This window comes from Microplitis demolitor, chromosome 2 (assembly GCF_026212275.2).
Source record: "Microplitis demolitor isolate Queensland-Clemson2020A chromosome 2, iyMicDemo2.1a, whole genome shotgun sequence".
In the NCBI taxonomy this organism is placed as follows: Eukaryota; Metazoa; Arthropoda; class Insecta; order Hymenoptera; family Braconidae; genus Microplitis; species Microplitis demolitor.
In genome coordinates this window covers 18270974-18298244 of record NC_068546.1, presented here as the reverse complement: position 1 = coordinate 18298244, position 27271 = coordinate 18270974, and the positions used below count along the sequence as shown (strand labels likewise).

Below are 27271 nucleotides of genomic sequence, written 5' to 3'. Positions count from 1 at the left end.
ATAAGCACTGAACATTTGAGCTTAATCGGTAGGGTACTTTCGGAGATATTTCAAAAATAAAATTTTTCAAAAATGTTGTTTTTGAATAACTTTTTATTCGCTAAAGGGATTGATTCCAAAATCTAAACAGCTTTTAAACTTTGTAAGCCGCGTCGAATGCTACTTCAACCATCAAAATCGGTTCATTCGTTCCAGAGAAACCGTTAACGAAAACATTAATAAAAAAAATTTTTTCAGTTTTTCTAAAATTTCTCAAAAACGTCTTGATAAATCAATCAATTATCTTTCGACTGAAAAAGGAATTTTCTAGAATTCTTTTTTTTTTTAAATTGGAGCTAAATACCGTTCGGTTACGGTATAGAGACACGGTAGGCTCGCGCCATGACACTTTACACATGTACATATGTTTCATTTGAACGTGTACTTGGCGCGAGATACTACCGTGTCTCCTGATTTTAAAATTTGGTCAACTCTAGAACTCAATAAAACGCGTCGATTGCCACCTCAACCGTCTCAATCGGTGAATTCTTTCGAGAGATATCGTTGTAGAAAAAACGGTAAAAAACGTTATTTTTCGAAAACAAAGGCATACAAAAGTATTTTCGAGCACGAAAATGTATCTACAACAATTATTTCGAGCTTAAGGAGCTTGAAAGCAGCGGAAAGTTTTGGGGCTGGCCCGCAGGGTCAATAACAGACCGATTTTTTTTATTGTATCAATTAAACCATTTTATCAAGCAACAAAACATTTTCATTTTTAGTCCACACGGAAAAAACTAGATAGTACTGGTTACTGTTCTGTGCAGTAATCAACGAACAATATAGGTAAATAGTATATTACACACCTAGGGAAGTAAAGTAAGAAATGTCTCAGATCACATGGAGGCCTAATTGTTGGCCGAGGCGAAGCCGAGAATAAGAATATTGAAATAAAAAAAATTTTTTAACATACCACGCTTTTAAAATGAACTAAAAAGGATAAAAGAATTTCTCTGCCTCATTAGGAGATAAAACCCCATACAGATTCCGAACTTACCAGATAGTCCGGAAAATTAGTGATGGTGAATTTTTAATAGCTATGAAAATACTTGTAAAATTTAAAACAGAAAACGTGCGGCGCATGCAGTACACAAGATTCCAGTATCATTTATCTGTAATGTAAAATACCTAGTACTCCATGTATTTGTATAACTATATATATTTATAATTATATAAGTATAATCAGGTACTAGATTCTTGATCAGATACGGGATCTCTTACCTTATCTGTTTATTTATAAAAATGTAATATGTAACTGAATAACTAAATGAAATTTACTTATATTTTTCTTTTAACACAATCGTTATTTTATAATGTACTTGTTTAAATTACTATTGATTACTGACACATTAAACATTACATAGCAAGAGTTAAAACAATTAAACTATCTCAAAAAAAAATGTATAAATTATTCTTAGGTAAGAAATAAGTTTTTTTGTAGAAACAAAAATCCCAAGTTTATTTATAATAAATTCTTCTCAAAGAGTTACGTAAGTCGTCGTCGGTAATAGTAGGAAACTTTCGGCTTGTAATCCAACGGCGTGAGACTAGACTGATTTTCAAAGAGTGGGGATGAAAATTAACGTCAACTGATAGTCGATCCAACCAAAAAGGCGCCGTCCCACTACTAATACTTTTGCTTAGCATGATTTTGCTATAACTCACTGTCCATTTTCGGACAACTTTCTCGTTAGGGTTGGACTACTATCTCTTTGAAGAAATTTAATATATTTTATCAACTTTAATATTTTTGTGGGATTTTCAAGTTATTAATCGTAATAATTTTGATAATTTCTGATGCAATAAAACAATGAGTGTAATCGAAATCATCGAAATAAGTAGTGACCAAGATGATGATGACGCTTCTACATTAGTTGATGTTTCGCTTGAAAAAACTGATGGTATGTCATAACACTTGATAACTGATGATTTATTATATGATATTGAATTTAGCCCACGTCTAATATTTTTTGAATTTTTTTCTAAATCATAAATTATAAAAAAAAAAAACATTTTAAATAATTGCACCAATACCTTTTTTAAATTTCTACATACAAACTCTAAAAATTTTTAATTGTCTACTAAGTTGAGGATCATTTTATTATGCTGAAAGCAACAGACATTTAAAAATTTGTTTTCACTAAAATAAAAAAAAATTAGTTACTGGTAAGAAAAAATTATTAAAGATACATCCAAAGAATTTTTAGTAATTTTTTTTTCACCTTTGTAATAATGTAGTCTAATGATAAGTGACTTATTCATGAAAACATTCGAATTGTCAGATGTCAGTTACTATCAGCATTATGGTGATTTAATTACTGAAATAATGTAAATAATATTGCGTGACATTTATTTATATATTTAAATCTGCTTTAGATATTGATGTGCAACAATACAGTGATAGAAGAATAACAAAGACTCAGCCACAATATAAAGACGCTAATAATCCAGAAATTATTGACAGTCAATATTTGATAAATAAACTAATAAATAGTAATGCGAAGATTATTAACAGTCTCATGGAACAAAACCAATTATTATCTTTCACTAATGATTCCATTTCACAGGGTAACGATGAATATTTAAAATTGTATGCTACACGGTATGAAAATAATATTATGGATTCCCTCAGTCGTATAAAGATTGTGAAAATCGAATCATTGAATGTACAAGAAAATTTGACTGCGGATATTATAGACAGTTATAATGATAACGATGTACAGGAAGTAATTCCTGACAGTAACAGACAAAATTCGAGTAATGGGAATACGAATCAATTAAACTTAAAAAATATTGAAGAGACAACAAATGATATTTGTCATCAAGAATCATCTACTGTGATTGAAACTCCAATTGATAATGAATTTCCATTATTTAAACGGAAAGATTTGAAAGAAATTTCAAATAGTAAACTCCAAACTAAAATAATTTCTAATTATACATTAAATATATTAAAAAAATATCTTCCATTGGTTCGACTTGATAGGATCACAATACCTGAAACCAATATTATTTCTTCAAGCAATGCAAAAAACAACACAAATTCTTCAAGTAACGCAGTAAACAATATAAATCCTTTGAGTAACGCAGGCAACGATATTATTTCTGTAAGTAACGAAGAAAGCAATATATTTTCTTCACGTAACGCAGAAAACAACGTAATTCCTACGAGTAACGCAGAAAACGATACAACTTCTTCAAGTAACGTAGAAAATAATTATTGCAAAGAATGTAACTGCTTTTTTGCTTCAGCAAGTAAATATTTATAACTTTTTAAATTAATTAAAGAAAAAAAAAGTTAGTTTTATTGATTATTTATGATTTAATGTTTCAGAAAAATCTGTATATCATAAACGGTATCGTCACAATGGAAGCAAGCGTTACAACTGTAGAGAATGTGATTATGCAAGTAATGATAAATCGCATTTAATATGTCACAAAAGAAGGCATACTGGAGAACGTCCATATCAGTGTGTTTATTGTTCGTTTACTTATAAACAGAGATGGAGTTTCCAATTACATCTGTTAACTCATATTGATAAAAATTTATCATGTGACATTTGTCATGAGAAATTCAAAAAAGTAAATTTACTAATAAACCACATAATTTATTATCATTCGTTTTCTCCATCTGTTAGGGCGCGGCAATGTAAAGTTTGTCAAGAATTATTACCAGATCGATATAGTTTAAAGATTCACACTGAAACCCATAAATATGGAAGTTTCTTTAAATGTAATATTTCATGTTATGCAACAAAATCCTCACAAAACTTATTGGTACATGCAAGAAAACACAAAAAATAAAATTATTTGTGATGATTGCGGTAGGTCGATTGCAAATAAAAATAAATTTAAACGACATTGGTATCGAATGCATAATTTTTTTAAAAAATCAAGAGTTTACAAGTGTACTCATTGTCATAATCGTATTACTTATGTACGATATGATCATTTTATTCGTCACATTATCAATATCCATGGAATTGAATATCTAGAGCAAGATAAAATTTAGATGCTTAAAATTTAACTGAAAATTATTATAGAGATTACTGGTTGATTTAAGTTTATAAATATTATCAGTTTTGATATTTGTACACCTAAACGTTACTATCTAAAGAAAACTAAAAAAAAATTTAATGTTGATATTTAAAAGTAAAAAATGAAAAAAGGAAAAGTTTAATAATCATTGGAGTTTATTGCTTTGTTATTTACAATTAAATATTTTCTATTTTATTTTTTACTAAAAAAGTTTATTTTTGTTAATTACTTATATATTATAATTTAAAGATCTGTGAATTTTATGAATTAAATATAATTACAACTAAACTACCAACTTCTTTGTCTAATATAATACCCATGACCAATTAATCAACTTATTATGTATTTATTATTTTTAATACCTTCCACATAATAGAGAAACTTATTTAAACAACCGACATGTATTTTTTTAAGACTAAAGTCATTTATTATTATGTATTTGAATGATTGTAATTAATGTCACGTGTGCTAAAAGGTAAAATTTTAAATTAAATTTTAAGATTACTTAGTTTTTATTTAAAAATTTTTACAAACCTCATTACTTTTTGACTTTTATATACAATTTTTCGAAATCGAGACGAGTATTTTTTTTATTTTTCACTTTTCGAAAAAAAAAAAGTTTTTTAATTTTGAAAAAATACTCGTATATATTTCTTAATTATCTAAACGTGTATTTTTTTGACAGATTACTCGAATTGTTATTTTAAATAAACATTTATAAATTTATAACTAATTAAAAGCTAATTCGTTAGAAAATTTATAGTCGGAGGCTCTTGTATTTATGACTACAAGTGGGGGACAAAGTCACTGTCCAAAAGAAATTCGTTCGATGCAAAATATTCGATATGCGACAAGTTGTTGAGTAGACAATCTTATCGAAAAAGAAATCTCGTTGAATAAACTAAAAGGGTAAAACTCCAAGTTTGTAACAGTAAAAATATACGAAACGAAATATTATTGAAGAAAACATTCTAAAATGTAAAACACATCGAAGTACCATTTATAAAAAATAATTAGTTAGCGAATAGTAAATACTTGAACTGAAGTAAATAAAAACTATGATTGTCATCGCCTCCGAGTATAAATTTTAAAAACGAATTAGCTTTTAATTAATTATAAATTTATAAATTTTTATTTAAAATAACAATTCGAGTATTTTTGATCTTTCAAAAAAAATAAACATTTAGAAAATTAAAAAATCTACAAGAGTATTTTTCAAAATCTAAAATTTGTGTTGTTTTTTTTTTAAATTACAAGATATTTCATTTAAAAATAGCGAGTAGTGATTAATTTTCGGATTAAAAATTCGAAAAGTAAAAATAAAAAAAAATTGTCTAGATTTCGAAAAATTGTATATAAAAATCAAAAAGTAATGTTAGTAAAAATTTTTAAATAAAAAACTAAGTTATCTTAAAATTTAATTTTAAATTATACCGATGTTTTCATTTTTTGATCTTTTGAAAAAAATACTCGTCTAGAAAATTGAAAAATCTACACGAGCATTTTTTTAAATTTGAAAATTATTTTTTTTCTCAAGTTATAAGATTTTTTATTTTTAAAATGGTGAGTGTCGGCTAACTTCAGGGTCATAGGAAAATTTTGTTCCGGACATCTATATGATAGAATAAGTTCATGTATAATTAAACTTGGTATTGCTTAAACGGTATCGAGATGAATTCGTGCCTTTTTTATGGTTTAAACTCTTTTTTTATTGCCGTTTCGAGATAAATCAACTTATCTATAACATTCGAATTACATTTAAATTACGGAGAAAAAAAAGACGATCGTATTTATTTATGAGTAAATGTAGCAGACAATTGGAAATTTGTGAATGAACGAAAAAAATGCAAAATAAAAATTTAAAAATACGTATTTAGGTAATTGAAAAATCAGTGCGCGCATTTTTTCAAATTTTATTATTACAATTCATTTATTTGTTTATTTACAATTTATAAATTGTCTCACGTCTGCTACATTCACACTCATTATTTATTTTCTTCAAATTCAATAATATTTTAATTATTCTGACACTAAATATGACTAAATATATATAACTATAAAATATATAATTAAGAAAAAATAAGAAAAAAAAAATTTGGTCTGTGCCATGTCTTTAGTAAAATTTAGTAAATATAGATATACAAATACATGAGTGATCGGGTACCGGGTCTCTTACCTTCGCCATCGAAAATAGTCGGAAATTTCTGAGTTTTTGTAATCTAACGACGTCACGACGTGAGGTTAGACTAATTTCCGAAGTGTGGGATAAAAATGAACGTCAACTTACTCTTTGAAAAAATTTTATATCTGTTATAAAATTTAGTGTTTTCGTAGGATATTGAGATTATTGATCATAATAAATGTAATAATATCTCATGTAATCAAACAATGAGTGTAATAGAAATTATCGAAATAAGTAGTGGAGAAGATGATGATGGCGCTTCTACAATAATGAATATGCCACTTGGAAAAACTGATGGTATGCCATAATACTTGATAACTGATGATTTATTAATGATACTAAAGTTAGCCGATGTCTAATAGTTTTTGCAATTTTTTTCGAAACGATAAATTATAAAAAAATAAATATTTAAAATAATTGCATCAATAGTTTTTTTTTAATTTCTACATGTGCATATTTTTAGTTTTTTTAAATTGATTTGTTAAAGAAAACTCCAAAAATTTTTAACTGTCTAATAACTTGAGGATCATTTAATTGTGCTGAAAGTAACAGACATTTAAAAATTTGTTTTCACTGAAATAAAAAAAAAATTAGTTTCTGATAAGAAAAAATTATTAAAGATACATGCAAAGAATTTTTAGTAATTTTTTTTTCACCTTTGTAATAATGTAGTCTAATGATAAGTGACTTATTCATGAAAACATTCGAATTGTCAGATGTCAGTTACTATCAGCATCATGGTGATTTAATTACTGAAATAATGTAAATAATATTGCGTGACATTTATTTATATATTTAAATCTGCTTTAGATATTGATGTGCAACAATACAGTGATAGAAGAATAACAAAGACTCAGCCACAATATAAAGACGCTAATAATCCAGAAATTATTGACAGTCAATATTTGATAAATAAACTAATAAATAGTAATGCGAAGATTATTAACAGTCTCATGGAACAAAACCAATTATTATCTTTCACTAATGATTCCATTTCACAGGGTAACGATGAATATTTAAAATTGTATGCTACACGGTATGAAAATAATATTATGGATTCCCTCAGTCGTATAAAGATTGTGAAAATCGAATCATTGAATGTACAAGAAAATTTGACTGCGGATATTATAGACAGTTATGATGATAACGATGTACAGGAAGTAATTCCTGACAGTAACAGACAAAATTCGAGTAATGGGAATACGAATCAATTAAACTTAAAAAATATTGAAGAGACAACAAATGATATTTGTCATCGAGAATCGTCTACTGTGATTGAAACTCCAATTGATAATGAATTTCCATTATTTAAACGGAAAGATTTGAAAGAAATTTCAAATAGTAAACACCAAACTGAAAAGATTTCTAAATCTTCATTGAAAAAATTTAATAAATGTCTTCCAATGGTTGAACTTGACAGAATCTCAGTATCTGAGAACAACATAATTTCTTTAAGCAACGCAGAAAATGATATTATTTTCGTAAATAACGAAGAAAACATTATAATTTCTTCAAGTAACGCAAAAAACACAATTTTTTCAAGTAACGTAGAAAACAACATACTTTCTTTAAACAACGCAGAAAACGATATTATTTCTGTAAGTAACAAAGAAAGCAATATAATTTCTTTACGTAACACAGAAAATGTTATAATTTCTTCAAGTAACGTAGAAAACACTGTAATTTCTTCAAGTAACGCAGAAAATGATAATTATTGCAGAGAATGTAACCGCTTTTTTGCTTCAACAAGTAAATATTTATAACTTTTTAAATTAATTAAAGAAAAAACAAGTTATTTTTAGTGATTATTTATGAATTAATGTTTCAGAAAAATTTGTATATCATAAACGATATCGTCACAATGGAAGGAAGTGTTACAAGTGTGAAAAATGTGATTATGCAAGCAATGAAAAATCGCATTTTATACGTCACAAAACAACGCATACTAGCGAAGGTCCATATCAATGTTTTTGTTGTTCGTTTACTTTTATGTACAAAAACGCTTTGAAGTCACATTTGTTTACTCATATTGATAAAAATTTATCATGTGACATTTGTCATGAGAAATTCGAAAAAGCAAATTTACTAATAAACCACATAATTTATTATCATTCGATTTCTCCATCTGTTAGGACGCGGCAATGTAAAGTTTGTCAAGAATTATTACCAGATCGATATAGTTTGAAGATTCATATTGAAACCCATAAAATTGGAAGTTTATTCAAATGTAATACTTGTTGTTATAAAGCAACATCCTCACAAAACTTAGAGGCACATGTAAAAAATCACATAAGCAATAAAATTATTTGTGATGATTGCGGTAGGTCGATTGCAAATAAAAATAAATTTAAACGACATTGGTATCGAATGCATAATTTTTTTAAAAAATCAAGAGTTTACAAGTGTACTCATTGCCATAATCGTATTACTTATGTACGATATGATCATTTTATTCGTCACATTATCAATATCCATGGAATTGAATATCTAGAGCAAGATAAAATTTAGATGCTTAAAATTTAACTGAAAATTATTATAGAGATTACTGGTTGATTTAAGTTTATAAATATTATCAGTTTTGATATTTGTGCTCCTAAACGTTACTATCTAAAGAAAACTGAAAAAAATTTAATGTTAATGATTAAAAGTAAAAAATGAAAGTAGAAAAAGTTTAATAATCATTGGAGTTTATTGCTTTGTTATTTACAATTAAATATTTGATATTTTATTTTTTCATCAAAAAAGTTTATTTTTGGTAATCACTTATGTATTATAATTTAAAGATCTGTGAATTTTATAAATTAAAATATAATAACAACTAACCTACCAATTTCTTTGTCTAATATAATAACCATGACTAATTAATCAACTTATTATATATTTATTATTTTTAATATCCTCCACATAATAGAGAAATTTATTCAAACATCCGACATGTACTTTTTAAAGCTAAAGCCATTTATTATATGTTTAAAAGATATTAATTAATATATTTAAAATATACGACAATATACAAGATTATTTTTTACTGATAGTTTACTAATTAAACAATTTGAAAGTCAACAAAGGAACAGCTCATGCTAAAAAAATTCATTCCAAAAAGATTAAAAAAAAAATTCATATGGAACTCTTAAGCTTAAGTCGGACTAGAAATTCAAGTCGAACTTTTTTTTTAATTTTTGTAATTTTGATAGTAAAAAAAAATTATCTAGGGCTTTATGCAAGCGAATTTTGAGTCAACAAAGAACGTTTTTAAAACATATTTCTCAGAACTTATTTTAACTACATTTAAAACTCGTTCCGAAAAAGTTTCTATTGAAAACCAATAGCCCGATAAGAATCAAAAAATGTTCCAAATTTTCAGGTTTTTGAACTGTTTCGGAATTCTCAAGTAGCACCGAGTCAGCTTTAAGACATCTTAAAAATGTCTTTTAAAAGGACAAGACAAATTTTTCTTTGTCTCAAAGTCTTCTTTTTTGATATGAATACGACATCCAAATGTTGGTTCCGGAAACAGAAAAAATTTGTGTTGTTTTTACTGTCTCATGTCAATTAAAAAGTCGTTTAGATGACTTTTTTACCACTATTTGTAATTTACTTTTTGTCGTCACTTGTTTTAAGTCTTTTAAGTAGGTATTTTTTCGGTGACATAAATTTTTGATCGTTTTGTCAACATATTGATGCCTTATTGGCAAGTCAAAAAGTAGCCTAAAAACTGATATCTTATAGATGCCACAAAGGCAAGTGTGCTACCTGGGAACCAGGGTAAATAGTAGTAAATGTGTTTTTAAGAAAAAGTTTGAAACACGTTTTTTTTTTTTTTTTCAGTCAAACTTCACTCATATAAAATCCTAAATAAATTTTCTTTATACTATTAAAATTACAAGTTCCACTTGAAGTTCTAATCTATCTCAAAAGTTTAGAAGTTCCACATTTCGAACTTTTATGGAATATTTTTCTTACACGGTAGTATAATCAATAGCTCTGTAAATATATTGGTAGCTGATGAAGTCTCCAATATTGTTTATATTGTCTGAATATTTATAAACAATATTTATTAGCAATCCCCCTGTTTAAAAATATTGATTGAAAAGAATTAAAAATGATGAAATTCGAATTCCTTTAAATAATTTCAAATTTTTTGTTTGTATATGTAGAGATACAGTTTGCATGGAGTGACCGCTTCTCAATTCATTTCAATCAGTATTTTTAACCAGGAATCTCAGTTTCTGTTGATTTTAATATAATCTTTGCTAAGGAATTGTCTTCAATTTATTATGCAAAATATTTCTTACACCAAGGGACCCTATTTTTCTATGTAACATTTGCTTATAAATAACTGGGCAATTGTTATTAAATCCAATGTCTGCATAGTTTATTAAGTTGTTGATTAGTTTATGGAAACCGAAGTCCAACTTTATTGTAAAGTCTATTAATTTTTTTTATTGCTTCAATTAAATCATTTTATCAAGCATCAAAAATTTTTAATGTTTAATCAATAACTTATAACACTCTTATATTTGTGCTTTCATTTCATTGTTTACATTTTTTTTTATTTAACTGTATAATTATTTATAATTGATTTTAGTTATTTTTATAAATTTAAAAGTGGCGCTGTAAGAAGTTTTATTACTCCATTTTTGTGTTGACAGAAGACAATGTGTGCGGTACAGAGTTTTTAAAAATTCAAAAAGTTATAAATAATTGATTTAATTAAATAAATTAGTATCAAATATTGACGGGACTAAACATTAGTTTAAATAAATAAACATTTTTATTAAATTATTGAAAGAATAATCTGGATTTTTTTTTTTTGAGTATAGGCTTGTCAGGGTTATGAATGTTAAAATGTAAACAAGGAAAATGAGTGTGAATGTAGCAGACGTGAGACAATTTTTTAATTTTAAATGAAAAAGTTTAATTAGTTTAAATAATGAAATTAAAAAAAAAGCGCGTAAGGATTTTCCGTTGATTTACCTGAGCGGCAAAAAAAAAATTTTTGTTAACTAAGGTAACGATTGGTTATAATGTAACTAATTGTTAACAATTATTTAATTCAACAATTTTTTTTATGTGCCACTTGGGTAAATCCATATTTTATTATTTTTATTCTACTCACATTTCATTCATTTATTGAAAAAATTTAAAAAACTCCCGCTTGTCAATTACATTCACACTCAAAAAGTGCACCCATAGTTTTTTTTTAATTTTCTACATGTGCATATATTTTTTTTGTTTGTTTTGTTTTGTAAATGATTTGGTGAAAAGAAAATTGAAAAATTGTTAATTGTCTGCTAACTTCAGGGTCATGTAAAAGTCACAATTATTGACATCGTAAAAAGTATGAAATTAAAATATTTGATTTTTTAAATATTTAAAGGACATTAAGTAATTATTTAAAGTAAATAAAGTATCAATAATTGGATATATTACTTCATAATTTAAAATATTATAGATTGTAGTATAAAAATGAATATAAATAATGATACTGATACTGTCAAAATTGAATTTAATGAAAATTCAACAATTTTAGACCCTGAATATCACGAAACAAGAGGTATGTCATTATTAAAACCGAATGAATAATTATTAAAATGTTTGTAGTGTCGATAAAGTTTTATTAATTATTATATAACTTGTTTCAGTTGTTGATAAGGAAAATATGGAAGATTTAGATGAAACAATAATTAATGAGCCAATTGTTAAAGATACAATGAAATTTTTTGAAAATAATTTAAACTCACAAGTTGATAATAATTTTAATTATTATTCAGTAATTAATTTATACGAGAGTGATTTAAATCCAAGCAATAAAACTTGGATAAGTCGAAACAATTCTTTGTCTTCCGTAAATTCTGATCAGGCAAGTTTGCTAACTGATGATTTCTTTATTTCTAATGAAAATGAACACCAAGACAAAAGTAATGATTTGTTGAGTTACATCAAAATTACAAAAGTTGAATCATTAAGTGGAAGAAATGGTTTATGGACAGAAACTATAGATGAAAATAATGATGAAGAACAGAATATAATATACGATATTAAAAAAGAGAATTTTGATTATAATGACAAAGCTGATGGAAGTAATAAAACCATTGACGAGCAAAATCAGTTTAAAAAATGTATTGACATGGCTGCATCATCGACGCCAGTTAAAAATACTTCACTTGCAAATAAAACTTCAGTTTTAAATAATGATAATTTTAAAAATAATCAAATTTCGTTAATAGAAACTCTTATAAGTAATCAGAGACAAATTAAAGCTGAAGATAATACAAATTCTTTTGATAATTCTCATCACATATCAAATATTCCAAAGTCTTTTCTTCCTTCTGTTCTGCTTGAAAGAATTGAAGTGCCTGGAAAAGTTATTGGAACTTCAAAATCAGTTGCGAAGACTAATGAAACAAAATTAACAGAAGTATCATTTGAAAGTGAAACTAATAAACCAGTTGATTCAGAGAGTACGCATTTATTAATTTTTACATTATTCCCTGGCGGGTATGAATTACGGGAATTTATCGCAGAATAGATATCGCCATGGAAACTTTACCGTAATTTCCGATAATTTGTGGCTATTTACCGTAATAGACGATATTTTACAGGGAATTAAATAAAATTTGGCAACTCACCGTACTTCCCGGCATTTTTACCGTAAGCACCGTTCGTTTTTTTTATTTTTACAGTTTTTACAGTGCAATAACCTTATTTTGCAAAAAAATACCGGGGCTTGTTGCAATTTCACAGTAAATTACCGTTCTCTTCTACAAATTTACGGTAAACAATACCGAATTTTCGCCGTAAAATACCGTACGTTTACCGCAAAAAATACTGTAACTCTTCATAATACCGCAAATTACGGTAATTACCGTAATTCAAATCCGCCAGGGTTTTAAAAATATTCCGTACAATAATTGTGATTTTGCATTACAGAGCTATTAAAAAATAATAAACCGCGTCGTCGTATTGGTAAACTACCTTGTAAGGAATGTGGTTACTTAGCCCTCAGTAAATCTTACTTGAATCTTCATATGCGAAAACATAGTGATGAGAAACCTATACAGTGCCCAGAATGTCCATTTAGAACTTCTTATAAATCTAGTCTGACACCTCACATGCGTCGATATCATCCAGATCAAATAGTTGCTTGTAAGCCCCGTGATTCCAAGCTCACAACAGCAAATCATCTGAAGAAAAGTATGCGCATTCATACTGAAAAAGATCCAATCACGTGCGATATTTGTAAAAAAACGTTTAGAAAGTTGTCTTATTTGAAACGACATATGATTTGTCATTCTGACGAAAGACCGTATGAGTGTAATATTTGTCACTTTAAATTTAAGAGAGCATATGACCTGACATCTCATCTGGGAACGCACATAGTTACGCATACAGAAAAGCATACAGAAAAGCATCAATGTAAAATTTGTTCAAGGGAATTCACGCGTATTTATTATCTTAATATGCACTTAAAAGTTCACTCAGAAAAACAATATAAATGTGAAATTTGTAACCGGAATTTCCTTCATTTGTATTTTTTAAACCAACACATTGAACTTCACAAGCCTTGTCCTCCCGGCGAAGTATTAAAGTGTCAATTTTGCCATGAAAGTTACAACGACCAATTTAGTTTACGAAACCATACTAAAACTCACAAACAAGGAAAAATTTATAAATGCACCGTATGCTGTTACAAAACAACAGATTCACTTGCATTAATAGAACATGCCAACGACCATACGAATAACAAATTATGTATCTGTTACCAATGTGGGCATTCATTTGAAAAGAAAAAGTTTTTAAGACAACACATGATTCAGAATCACATTGAAAAGAAGCAGGCATCAAAAAGAAAACGACCAAAAATAAATTAAGATTTATTTACTTTATTTAAACGATAATACAAAAATGTGTACATCTGTGATAATAATTTATAGACATATATATCAACAATAGTTGAAATATACAATTAAAAACGTCAGCCAGAGAACTAACTCATAGATCAACAATTATGTCTTGACGTAAATACTGTAGAAGAGTACTACAGAATTTTGATTTTATGTTTTTTTCATTTCTAGATCTTTAAACTTAAAAATTTTTTATTATATTTTATACTTAATTTTGTGGATTAATTTTTGATAAATACAAGTATAACTTTTTGAAGTACAATAATAGTATTATTATTATTATTGAATACATTTTACTGATTAATTAAACACATCATTATTTATAGTTATGATAACAGACCCGATAACTATTTCGGAATTCAAAATTAGCAATACCACAAAATAAAAATCTACCAAACATTATGAATTTATTTATTTACTGTTATTTTTATTGTAAATTTAATTATTATTAAATTTATGTTTTAATATCTTATGCTGAATGAAATGTCGGTAATCTATTTTAGGGAGTGACGAATTTTCTATATGGCGATAAATTATTCTAATTTGAATTACTATGGTATCATTGTGACGCCAGACTATGTCGATTGCCTATAATGAAAATTTTAAAAGATATATTTCAAAAATTATGATGGCCATAGTAAAATTTTAAATTGTCACGGTGGGTTTATAATACAATAATTGTAAATTCAAAGTTTACCAAAAAAATGGATACAGTTTTAAAAAGAAATAAGTTACAAATAATTTGTATCTACATAAATTTATTGTAGTCCCGGGAAAAAATGATCAGACCTGATCATGTCTGTTCATGGCTGTTCATGTATGTTCATGGCTGTTCATGTCTGCTCATAGATATAAAATTTTGTTGACCAAGAATCTATCACATATAAGATTTTTATTACTTAAAATTCATACGAATTGTACTTTTCAACTAAATCGCTTAGGTCAGCGGGTAGCGTTTTGAACTTTCGAGCGCAAGGTCCTCGGTTCAAACCCTGCACACGCCCGAATTTTTTATTTGTTTTTAATTTTTATAGCAATAATTATATATAATATAATATAGATATACATAATTATATATAATTATATAGGGTCATTTTTTATATATAATTTTTTTTCCCGGATGGGCACGAACAGACATAAACATACCTGATCAGACCTGAAAATGCCTGATCAGGCCTGGCCAGGCATGGTCATTTTTCATGTCTGATCAAGCCTGAAGACTCATGCCTGTTCATGTCTGATCATTTTTTCCCGGGAGTAATCTAATATTTTGAAAGAGCGAGCCTTCTTTTAGTAGATTTCATATTTCATAGAAATTTAACTTTTGTATACAAAGTAAATATATTGGTCCTTATGGTGGATTTTTCAAAAAATTTTATTACAGCCCATCATAATTCGTCGAGTAGGTTCCAAAAATACCATTCGTTCAAAAGCTTATATACATATGGGATATTGTCACTCAGATGTTAGCCTAAGTTCTAAACTGATCGCTATTAAATCGCATGCTAATTTTTTGGGCGATTACCTTGAACGAGTTCAAAAATGAGCCAATTTGGCCAATAAGTTTAGAAGTAGCGCATGTTTGAAATTTTCAAAAAAATTTCTTTTTGTTAATTTATCTGGATGTAACTGTTAATTATCTACTCCAGTTATACAAATTATTACTTAAATTTCAATAATCTATTTGAACTATTGTGATTCAAACTTCATGTTACAAAAGTTTACTGTTGCTCACGATTATTGTAGCTTTCAAAGTTCTAATAATATACATTAAGGTGGCAAAAAAAAACCGACTATTTTTTTTTTTTCGATCTCGCATGAAAATTTGTTGGTTTACGATGTTTTAAGAAGCCTCTCCAAAAATTAGCTCGATAAAAAATTTTCAAAAGGTCGCTCACAAATTTTGAAAATATCAAAAATGATTGAAATTCGAATTTTTAATTTCTAAGAAAATTCTATATATTTTTAATTTATTCGTGCTTCCTGCCATTTTTTTATTATTCTTTTATTATTTCATAATAAATGAGCATTATGAGTCGTGCACTTTTGGATTTTCAAAATTTTTTTATCATTAATTGTGAAAATTTTGATACGCTTATGACAATTGAAAGTCATTGAAAATTTTTAAAAAGTTACGGCACTGTCTGAAGATGGCCATAAAATCGATAAATTATCCATTAATGCCAATGATTTAATTTTACATCTTCAATTCATAAGTACTAGGAAACCCATAGGCTTCTGTCATTGAGACAGGTTTGCGGACAGGATTGTTATTATGAACACTCCGTTTACCTCGATGTCTACAGACGTTCATTATTGGAGTAGAATGGGCCGTTTTCGTATTTGTAAGAAAAATAATAATTAAAGAAAAAAAAAGATAATTTTTTATATAAATTGAAAATCAACTGTCTACCTACTAACAATAATAAAAGAATAAAAACAATTAAATGAATATTTTCAGTACATTTTTTATTATAAAAAAATAACATTAAACTTTAACAATAATTTAGCTATTAGATCATTTATTTTAAATATTTATAGAAAAAATTTTTGAATGTAAAAAAATTTGTACTTCAGTCTTAAAACATTTATCGGCAATTGATCAACTGGAGAATAATACATTTAGTTTCAAATAAATTTGGGACATTTACAATTTTTTGTGCTAGTGTGTTATGTATAAAAATGAATACAATAAATTTATTTATAGATATTATATTAATTAATACGAGACTTGAGTAAAAGCAATGGAATACCGAGAGAACATAATTCTTTGTCAGTCATTGATTTCAAGTTTGGATAGTAATGGAAAACAGCTTCCCAACAAATGTCTGTGAGTTTGGGAATCCTGAGCCAAGCTGAGTGTAAAGAAGAAAAACGAATTCGCTAAAATAAATTACTAGTTTTAATTACTCAAACATTGATAGCATCAACAATTAACAATCGTAAATAAATTTATTAATAAATACTTCTTCCACGTTAGTACTGAAAATATTTCCACCAAAAGTAAACAGTTTTCCAGCAGGAGAAATAGCCATTGAATGATTTTCAACGTAATGAGGTAAAACAGTACCAAATCTCTTGAGACACGTCCATTTCAAACTTGTGAGATTCAAACTCCAGACATCATTTAAGTTCTCATAGAAACCATCATTCATTACATCACTGAAGGTATCATCAGAATAAACTCTTCCTCCAGATATTATTACATTAATTTCACCAGAATCTGGGTCAGTGTAACTCGTTGCACTGAGTCCTTCTCTTTCAACTGGATACTGCGGTATATTATTTTCATCACCACGAGTGTCTACTATTTTCCAGCAGTACTTTTCTAAATCGAACGCGGAAATTTTCTGAAACAAAATATTTTACATAAATATTTATTTTCATAAAAAAATTTATCAGCGTAATAAAAGTGCTTACGACAAATGTAAATGCATCATCCTGTTCAGGATCATGACAATCACCACCGAATATATAAATCATATTGTTATCATAAACTAAAGTATGATCTGATCTACCAAGCGGTTCATTTTCATCATGTCCTTTACAGATATAAACAATTTCCCATACACCATTTTCTATATTTAATCTGTATACATCGGAAAATGCTTCAAGATCATTTGTGGCACCTACAGTATACAAATATTTTCCATGACGAATTAAGTTAAGTGGAAATGATGGACTTGGAATCTGTCCACTTGTCTCTCGGACAAGTCCACCTCCGATTTTTGAATCATAAATATACAATCGACATTTGCGGCTTGACAGGTTGTCATTAAAAGGTACTCGTATTGTGCAAATAATTAAATAATTTGATTCAAAAATAGTACCAATTGGATAAGTATTATCCAGAGAATTACTTGCATTCCTTATTAATTTCCATTGTTTTCCAGCTAAATTGTACACCCAGATATTATTAAATTCGAGATCACTTACATACTCGCGTTGGTAAATATATACATTTTTACCATCACAACTTATATTTTTGGAGTGCATTGTTTCTTCAGGTTTTATGATACTATTCGAAGAATGTTTAATAAAAACATGCGGCTGGAATGTGTACATTTTAATCATGATAATAAAACTTCTTTATTAATTTTCAAAATAATAAATAAAATAAAAATCTTCACGCAGTTTTTGTTGATAACTTATTATCTTTTTCGAAATAATTTATTTTATTTACTAGTGTATAATACTTTAAATGTCAACTTGTTGTATTAAGAAGGTTCGACCGACACTAGTGAGTCAAAGTAGTGTTTGAATTTTTTTGTTTGCTAAATTCTCCTAATAGTTATGAAAATTCATTATTTTAATTTATAATAACACAACGAATTCATAAATTAATATTTATTACTTATTTAATTAAAGAAGATAATGAAATGACTTGGTTATTTTTGACTCATATGATTTGATAAAAAGATTTGGCAACAGCGCGTTCTAACTTCTTACACATCAATATTCAAATTTAAGCGGGAAAAATTTATTTTTAATCTTGTCTCTCTCATTAATGTATTTCTATCTTTGTTTTTTCTCTCAGCTGCTTCCGCGACGTTGCCAAACCCTCAATAATATGTATCTCTGTCGATGAACGAGATTAAATAATAAAGTTCAACTTGAATTATTTAAATAATTACAACGGTAACACTATATTGTTAAAATCTTATCATATTCTAAAAATATTCAAGTTTAATGCATGTGATTTTTTATTTCTTAAACTTGGGAGGTTAACAATGAAAATAATCGAACAAGTCATGACAGGAGCTTGTCCGCCATAAGAGTCTGGGTATAAGAACTTTAAAAACGTCATTTTTAAACCTTTTTTTCTAAAAAACTAGACGGTGGATCATATTCAAATTTAGAGAATACATAGATAAAGTACTTTTTTACATGTATACTAAGTTTCAAATCTTAAAGTTGGAAAATCCTTTTTACATTAGATTCGGTCGAACCTCTTTAATACGAAAACGCACATGGATATCTCGACACAGCGACCTCCAAAAAATAAATCCGCCGTTACACTAGAAAATTAATTATTAAAATTTTTAATTCATTTTTTACTTTACCAACACCGGAAGTGTAAATTACTGCTTTGTTTGGAGGGAAGATGATCGTTCTTTTCTCTTCTAAGATACCATAAATTATAAAAATTGGCGCATGCGCCATTTTTCCGACAAACAGAGAAAGAAATTTAAACTTTCAGATACAGATCTGGTGAAAAAATTTATTGCAGTTGTTATCAATTAGAAGTTGAGCAATATGTATTGAATAAATTTAAACCTAAAAAATTTGAAAATTTGAATTCTCAGCGATAATCGTTCTTCATTTCAATTATAGCTTATAATGATGCAGCAGAGGTTATGTTTATATTTTTATGATGATAAGACTAAGCTGGCTTACAAAATAACTATCTTATCGACCTCACACATTTGCTTTACACATATAAATATGCTCCACCTAATGCCGTGCGAACGAAGGAGAAATATTAAAAAGAAGGGGAAAACATTGAGGAGAACGGAACTATTCACAGCGGAACTTTATAGAGATTTTACTGTAAATCCGCCGATAAGCTAAAAAAATAAACTATTGAAAACGATAATTTACATATTTATATATATCAACTTGATAACAACTTAACACCAGCTTGAAAAGGAAAAGTCTTACTATCAGGGTCATTGCATCAATTTTCCATCTTCAATTTGTTAGTAAATTTAATTTCGAAAATCAATCATTGGAAGGGGAATGTTGTCTGTCAATTGACACACCAAATCGCGACACGTTTGTTGGAAGGAGAATTACAATATGAGGGGATTGGGCAGGATAAGAAAGGAAATTTCTAAATGAAAAGCTTATAATTAAATTGGGAAAATCATGGATAGTCCGAACTGGGAATCGAACCTAGATCATGTTGGTTACAAGTAAAATTCTCTTCTAGTTGAGCTATCTAAAAGCTCTGTTCAATTAAATTATACCCATTGAGTCCCACCGTCCATCGTACGTTGATTGAAGTAGATCCAAGGGTCAAAACATAGAATAATAGGGCACCCATAGGTCACCAACTAGTCTGGTGGTGATCTCAAAGTTTTGAAGTCCTATATGAAGCTATTCTGACTATTTTCGGATGGACATCCACCCGTGTTTGTGTGTGTAAACTTTTTTATTCCGACGATATCTTTGAAACGAATCAACCGCTTTGAACGTTCTTTGCGTCAATCGAAAGAGTTTACCAAGGCTTAGAACTGATTGAATATTGGAGTTGGTCAATCAAGAAGCTTAAAAGTTCTACCAAGAATAAAAATAAAAAAATTATTTTTTAAAAGTTTTTGTGATATAACTCGTAAATCGCTCAACCGATTTGTTCCTAAGTTTGATCAAATCTAAGTCTCAACAATTTTTTTTGATTGCCGCAGATCACGCGCAAATTGGTCGATTTCTTCCAAAAATATCATCGGACAAGAATTTATTTTTTTTTCAACGAAATTTATGTTTTTTCGGTCCAATCCTTTTTCGACTCAAAAGTTTACCAATGATGACGTTTTCAAGCTTTCTGAGCTCTTAAACCGGGAAGTTTTGACCCTGGCCCACCGTTTTTTAGATCTTTTTAATAATGATTTGTTTTAATTACTCTACTATATATGATCATTTATACTAAGAACACTGGATTTAAAATTATTTTTAAATTTCGCTATAGTAATTTGAAAAGTTCTTTTTTCTTACGGTCCAAATTTTATTTTATTTTAAGGTCGGGCAGTAATTTTCGAACTCTATACTTTTCTAATTATGTCCTGAATAATCAAGTCACTCGAATGATGAAATTTTTTCGAAATAGTTTGAAAATTTTCTCAGAAGCTATCAAAATTTCTGTAATAACAATTGATTAATAAGTTAAAAGAAAAGTAAAATTAAAAAGTTCGGTTAGTACGAGTCATGGCCCAGCCTTCAATACCTCAGATCTAAATTTAAAAAAAATGTTAATTACATCAATTGATCTCATGAAATTAGTACAAATACTAATAGATTATTATTTTAGTATTGGTAATAAATTTACAAATTCTCGTTGACGATTCTTCGGTTTTTTGTTTCATCACCAAGCGATAAAAATTTTAAATAAAAAATCAAACAAAATGATGAACTAAAATTGGCGTTAGTGGTGGCCGTCTTCTCCGCCATTTCGTTCATTCAAAACAACAATATAATAGAAGTTAGCACTCTAATAAGGCTTGTTTTATTATAATAAAATGTAATAAAAGTTAATAATTATAATTTATCCGATTACCCGGTAAATATTCAAAAGTTTAAAGAGTTATATAATTTCTATTTACGGACACTCTGTATTTCTGTTGATTAAAATGAATGAAATACATGCTCAGGTAAGAAGGTTATGTCCGTAAAAAAAAAAAAAAAAATGGAAGCATGACAGGATCCTCAAGTTAGCAGACAATTAACAATTGTCGGATTTTTTTTCAACAAATCAATTATTAAAAAATAAAAGTATCTGCATGTAAAAAATTAAAAAAGCTACTGATGAAATTTGTGAAATGTTTTTTTTTTTTTATAATTTATCATTTTTAAAAAAATTCAAAAATTTTTAGACGTCCGCTAACTTCAGTATCTTAATCCTAATAATGACCTAATTTTGAAATTTGGTTCTAGAAGAATGGAATAAGTGAATGTATAATGAATATTTATTCAACAAGTAATAATTTCTACAAGGGAAGGAGTGTTGATGGAAAAATTATTGAATATAATTACAATGGAATTAAAAAACCAAATATTAATAACTCAATCCAGATGTGCGACAATAAAATCAACAATAATAATAATAATAATAATAATAATAATAATGATTTTTTAAGAGATAAAAGTAAGATTATTCACAATTTATTAAATGACGATCAACACAGGGTATTATTAAACATGACAGTAGATCCAGCGCAACAAGTTAATTATATTTTACCGCCAAATGAGGTCCCAGTTTTATCTCTCAACAATAACAATCCATTTCAAAATCAACTAGCTGAAGGTTTCGTGATACCTATGAATCCATTTGGACAAAATATTGTGCCTTCCAATCCAATGATTCCTAATTTAAAACCAACTCTTTATTTTCTGACTAATGATTCTAAATTAATTCCTTATTATGGTTTCGTAACTGGATTAAATGGCAGTAATAATGCAACTGTTACTTCAGATCGAATTCTACAGAGTAAAGAAAACAATAATGATGTTAACTTATTAGAAATAAAAAATAAAATTGATGGAATAGATTCGACTCATGCTAAAAATTCTAAAGATGATGATATTAATCCAGAACTAGCAACAAAAACCAGTGTTACTTTTGAAACTGTTTCTGATGATACGCCACTAGATTTAACAATAAAACCAAAAACAGAAAAGAATTTTACTTATGAAATTTCTCCTTATTATGAAACTTATGATACGCAACCGATAGATTTAACTATAGATATGCAACCATTAGACTTGAAAATAAAACTGAAGACAACACCGACACTTGACACTAAACAAGTAAGTTCAAATAAACTCACTATTTCTTAAAAATGATTCTATACAAAATTTGAAATTCGTTCTAATTCTATTGTAATTACAGACAGAGCAAAATTTATTACCGGTCGAAGACAAGACTGTTCCTGAAACATATTCTGATTTTCCTATATCTCATTCTTCCTCGACAAAGAAGTCAAAAAAAAATAAAACACGAAAGGTAAATAATAATAAAATGATAAATTCCGAGGGAGGTGGGCAGTAAAGTTAAACTTTAGAATTTAATTTTGACCATAAATTGGACGTTTCGTCCCTCTATTGGAATTTCTTGAATTATTATACAGTTGAGAGTATAATGTATTGAGTGTTACATGAATTTTAGTTTGTTTTTATTCTATTAAGTTGTTATTTATTTATTGTAATTAAAAATATAAAATGTTAATAATTATATTACTAAACATTATGACGTATCTCTCTTAAACATTTATTACGATAGCGTTTGTATGATTAAATTGGTGAAGAAGTCCCAATAAAGGGACGAGATGTCCAATTTATGGTCAAAATTAAATTCTAAAGTGTAACTCAACTGTCCACCTCCCTATGAATTTATCATTTGATTAAGTTGATTTGGACATGATTTTAAATTAAATTTAATTAATAATTATTAAAATTCACCTAGACGTTCACTAATTAAAAATTAAAAATATTTTAATTTTATAGGTAAAAAAATATCTTGAATTTCTCAACGAAAGTAAAGGGCTTTACGTATGCAAAGAATGCAATTATTCAACTGTATATTTATCAATATTTAAAAGTCATGTCAAAATTCATATGCGTGAACGTCGCTTCAGTTGCCCTCATTGTTCATTAGTTAATTACTCTAAGTATAATTTAATGATACACATACGCACTCACACGAATGAGAAACTATATGAGTGTGATATTTGTCCGATGAAGTACAGTCAAGCCTTCACTCTGAAAGAACACAAACTTCGTCACGAAAAGAGCTTGTCAACATCTGATGAAATACTCCAGTGTCCTGTTTGTCAAAAAACTTTTCCAGATGGAGAATACTTGAGAGTTCACAGAAAGGAGCACAAAATAGGGAAGTTTTATAAATGTTCGATTTGTCTTTTTACGACAAAGTGGTCAGTTTCATTTAAAAACCACATTAAAATACACAAAAAACGTGATGTTTATGTTTGCAATGAATGCGGTAGATCATTGAAACATAAGAAATCGTTGAGAAAGCACTTGGTTCAATTTCACAATTTACAATTCAGAAGAAAATCTACTCGTGTTCCATTATCAAAAAATTTTACTGATTTATGTTCAATTAATCAGTCATAAGACTATAGTTGATGGTTTTTAAACTTTGCGTTATAATTAAATGCAATAAATAGTTTAATTGAGCAGATAATAATCATTGATGGTCAAGAAAGATTTAAACTAGTTATGCCGAATTGCCGGTGGATTCATTCATTTCACTAAGATTAAGAACTCGGAATCACTTATATTAATTTTTAATATAAATCATCGATATTTCAATAGTATTGAGATAATTAAAAAAAAACTTTACATTTAAAGTTACAATACATGATTTGATAATAATAATAATAATAATAATAATAATAATAATAATAATAATTCATTAAAAATAAACATTTAATGAAAGTAATAAGATTAATCTTAAAATTAATGAATAAAAATTATAAAGCAAACTTTCAATATACTTTGTATTGAAAACATCGATTTTATATAATGAATATAAATATTTTACGTATTCAACTTTTTTGATAATCATTTTTTAATGCTTTTTAAGAAATAATAACCAATAAAAATTATTGCTTCATAATATTGTTGATCTGCAGTTATTTAATAAAAATAAATTTAAAAGTTAACATTAAATTTGGGTTTATGGTTGCTGCATTAAATTATTTTCTTTAAAATTCCTGTATACATAAAATCCTTCGTCTGTGTACACTCATTATCATTAATACCTGGTCTTCTACCCAAGTAATTTAAATCCTCGAGTTTTGGGAACTGGGTAAGAAAGTGTGTACTTTTAGTTAAGACTACAATGGAGAAACCATTGCTCTACTTGAATATTCACTTATATTTTTATTACTATCTTTATAACATTATTTAGGCCTGTATAGGGCGGGAGGTGCAAAACAGAGTATTTAAGGAAACACTAAGTTTTCGGAACTCAAATACATTAAATCTTTTTTATTTTTCATCATGAAATGAGTTGATAAGAGCATTTATACAATAAGGTAAGAGACCCAGTACTTGACCAGGGAACTAATACCCGATCACTCACGTATTTTTATATCTATATTTACTAAATATAGATATACGAATACATGGAGTGATCGGGTACTGGGCCTTTTACCTTATAGTCAAAAAAAATGACACAAAAGCAAATTTGAATTACAAACAAGATAGTTACAACTATTAGAATAGTTGCAACTATTAAAATTAAGGTTCTCTTCTTTTGAAGGGTTCCAACATGTAATTCATTATGTCCTCAAATGCGTCTCGTACCTTGGATATTTAACAGAATAAATTTGACCTGTTTAAAGGCATACAAGGCATTTAGATAAGGTTTCAAGTATTTCAGCCTTAGATCTCAAGTTGTTGGACAATCAACCAAGAAATGGCCAAATTTGTCAAGGGACTAATAATGGAAGTATTAGCAGTATTTATTTGGTAGGAATTTGTACATGATTTCATTATCTGTCAATTTTTTATTAATTGAATCTTCATACTCAAGGATAAAAAATTATGCCACAGTACGCAAAAAAATATCAACATGTTATACTTTATGTGTAAAATAATAAATATGTATAAAAATTAATTTCAATCATAATAAGAGAGTACCAATCTTGTAATAAATTGATACAATTATTGAATTTACTTTGAGTAATAAAATTTTGAGTTATTAAAGTTGATAAGATTTTAAGCCTAACAAATGCAGTCTTAAATAAATGAAAAACTATAGTATTTAGTATTTTAAAAGTAACTTAATATGTTTACTTGAATACGAAATACTTCTTAATTCTTAAAAACAAAATTTTGATAAATCAAAATACTTTTTATAAACACTTACAATTTGATATAATAATTCAATTTAATTCGATGAGATTTTAAAAATAAAATAAAAAATGATTCTGAAGTTAGCCGACGTCTAATAATTTTTGGAATTTTTTTTCAAAAGAATATATTAATAAGAATATGATTGATTTGTTGCAAAAAATTTGAAAATTGTTGATTATCTATTTCAGGATCATAGTAGAAAATATTAAAATAGATGAAAGATAAAAAAAAAATGAATGTGAATGTAGCAAACATCAAAAAAATTTTAAATGATAAATAAATAGAGTAAATAATTAATAAAATCAAATTTAAAAAAATGCGCGTTTGAAAAATTCAAAAATTAATAAATGCATTTTTAGGTAGATTTTTTTTAAAATCTAGGTATTGTATTTGTTCTCATGGTCGATTTTTCAAGGAATTTTGTCATAACCTATTATAATTAGTTGAATGGAGTTCAAAATACCATTCGTTGATGAAATTTTTCACACTTATTCTGTGGGCGATTATCACGGTTAAATTCGAAGATGGGCTAAATCGGTCAATTAGTTTAGAAGTTATGGCTGTTTGAAATTTCCACGATTTTTCGAAAAAATTAGTTTTTATCCACTTTCATGTTCATTTAATTTTAAAACTAATACTCATAGGCAACTTCCGTAAAAAGTATCTGAAAGCTTGTCTGATAAGCTTTAATTTATGACCTTAAACTTTATGTTTTGACCATTTCTTCCAATAATTTGATGGCTTTGAAAATTTTTATTATGGAATCAAAAAATGTTGAAAATATGGATTTTATTCTACATAACAAGCATTTCCCATTATAATCAGATTTCGTCAGTTGTATTTTGTTGCGAACAAAATATCCTTTTAATTTCACAGCTATTTTATATTTTAAAAGTATCTCTTTTATCACTAATGATGTTTCAAATGTACCTGTACGCTCTATGATTGACATTTTTACTGTTTTATGATACTTTCACAGCATCGAAAATTTTTTTTTAATATAGAAACATGCATCTTTTATGGTCTTAAATCTTAATAACTTATGCACTACACATTAAAATCTATTTCCGTTAAATTTTTCTTGTCACTAATAATATAATCTTTTAATTTGTTGGCACTGGAAGATAATATTTTGTTAATAGTAATACCGTTAGGTGATAATAACCATCTAAAAATTAAATAAACATTGTAGACTATCAATATAGCAATACTTTATTTGCGAAAAGTTTAGATTGGTATATTATTTATACAATGTCTTGTCAAATGAATTATCTGAAGTCCGCCGAGAAATTTCATACCATGACTACACACTACATGTATGACAAGATATTCATGTACGAAATTAACTTATTCGATAGATTAAGTGAGAAATCTACCTTCCATTTCGGCTGCCGAATGGTCTTTTTTTATAAATATTATTTTTTTAATTATTCACGCTATTATGAGTGTGAATGTACATTGCTACGTAGCAGATATCATGATAGTAAAGTTAGCAGACATTTGTAAT

The 27271-nt window shown here is 27.3% G+C and overlaps 4 protein-coding genes across 7 annotated transcripts; 3 read left to right on the top strand and 1 right to left on the bottom strand.

Moving 5' to 3' along the window:
- Positions 1–1651: 1651 nt before the first annotated feature.
- LOC103568491 (uncharacterized) lies at positions 1652–14428 on the top strand. The gene is made up of 9 exons (XM_053737031.1): positions 1652–1940; positions 2416–3294; positions 3374–3822; positions 6412–6556; positions 7070–7740; positions 11564–11600; positions 11715–11816; positions 11905–12723; positions 13193–14428. The coding sequence occupies exons 1-9, from the start codon at positions 1850–1852 to the stop codon at positions 14131–14133; spliced, it is 4134 nt and encodes a 1377-aa protein (XP_053593006.1). The 5' UTR covers positions 1652–1849; the 3' UTR covers positions 14134–14428.
- Positions 6248–9036, top strand: LOC128667314 (zinc finger protein 37 homolog). The gene is made up of 3 exons (XM_053736922.1): positions 6248–6556; positions 7070–8008; positions 8088–9036. The coding sequence occupies exons 1-3, from the start codon at positions 6466–6468 to the stop codon at positions 8765–8767; spliced, it is 1710 nt and encodes a 569-aa protein (XP_053592897.1). The 5' UTR covers positions 6248–6465; the 3' UTR covers positions 8768–9036.
- Positions 14429–16738: 2310 nt separating the features above from the next.
- Positions 16739–19531, bottom strand: LOC103568493 (kelch domain-containing protein 10 homolog). 3 transcript variants are annotated; one of them, XM_008545392.3, is made up of 4 exons: positions 19230–19531; positions 17587–18216; positions 17133–17516; positions 16739–17049 (listed from the first exon to the last, which is right to left on the bottom strand). In XM_008545392.3, the coding sequence occupies exons 2-4, from the start codon at positions 18160–18162 to the stop codon at positions 16882–16884; spliced, it is 1128 nt and encodes a 375-aa protein (XP_008543614.1). In that variant the 5' UTR covers positions 18163–18216; positions 19230–19531; the 3' UTR covers positions 16739–16881. The 3 variants fall into 3 exon arrangements, with proteins under 3 accessions (XP_008543614.1, XP_008543613.1, XP_008543615.1); XM_008545391.2 differs by lacking the exon at positions 19230–19531 and having other exon boundaries at positions 17587–18595; XM_008545393.2 differs by lacking the exon at positions 19230–19531 and having other exon boundaries at positions 16739–17062; positions 17587–18591.
- Positions 19532–21323: 1792 nt separating this feature from the next.
- LOC103568494 (zinc finger protein 184) lies at positions 21324–24250 on the top strand. 2 transcript variants are annotated; one of them, XM_014441079.2, is made up of 4 exons: positions 21324–21533; positions 21820–22689; positions 22772–22885; positions 23386–24250. In XM_014441079.2, exons 1-4 carry the CDS (start codon positions 21513–21515, stop codon positions 24013–24015), a joined length of 1635 nt encoding a protein of 544 aa, XP_014296565.1. In that variant the 5' UTR covers positions 21324–21512; the 3' UTR covers positions 24016–24250. The 2 variants fall into 2 exon arrangements, with proteins under 2 accessions (XP_014296565.1, XP_008543616.1); XM_008545394.3 differs by having other exon boundaries at positions 21817–22689.
- Positions 24251–27271: the final 3021 nt, after the last annotated feature.

Excerpts from the sequence above, each read along its gene's own strand:
- LOC103568491 (XM_053737031.1), top strand. The coding sequence starts at position 1,850 with ATGAGTGTAATCGAAATCATCGAAATAAGTAGTGACCAAGATGATGAT. Across the intron at positions 3,295-3,373 it reads CTGCTTTTTTGCTTCAGCAA|AAAAATCTGTATATCATAAA; the intron begins GTAAATATTTAT and ends TTAATGTTTCAG. Across the intron at positions 6,557-7,069 it reads GCCACTTGGAAAAACTGATG|ATATTGATGTGCAACAATAC; the intron begins GTATGCCATAAT and ends AATCTGCTTTAG.
- LOC128667314 (XM_053736922.1), top strand. The coding sequence starts at position 6,466 with ATGAGTGTAATAGAAATTATCGAAATAAGTAGTGGAGAAGATGATGAT. Across the intron at positions 6,557-7,069 it reads GCCACTTGGAAAAACTGATG|ATATTGATGTGCAACAATAC; the intron begins GTATGCCATAAT and ends AATCTGCTTTAG. Across the intron at positions 8,009-8,087 it reads CCGCTTTTTTGCTTCAACAA|AAAAATTTGTATATCATAAA; the intron begins GTAAATATTTAT and ends TTAATGTTTCAG.
- LOC103568493 (XM_008545391.2), bottom strand. The coding sequence starts at position 18,240 with ATGATTAAAATGTACACATTCCAGCCGCATGTTTTTATTAAACATTCT. Across the intron at positions 17,517-17,586 it reads ATGATGCATTTACATTTGTC|AAAATTTCCGCGTTCGATTT; the intron begins GTAAGCACTTTT and ends ATTTTGTTTCAG. Across the intron at positions 17,050-17,132 it reads TCAGTACTAACGTGGAAGAA|CGAATTCGTTTTTCTTCTTT; the intron begins GTATTTATTAAT and ends AATTTATTTTAG.
- LOC103568494 (XM_008545394.3), top strand. The coding sequence starts at position 21,513 with ATGAATGAAATACATGCTCAG. Across the intron at positions 22,690-22,771 it reads CGACACTTGACACTAAACAA|ACAGAGCAAAATTTATTACC; the intron begins GTAAGTTCAAAT and ends TTGTAATTACAG. Across the intron at positions 22,886-23,385 it reads AAAAAAATAAAACACGAAAG|GTAAAAAAATATCTTGAATT; the intron begins GTAAATAATAAT and ends TTAATTTTATAG.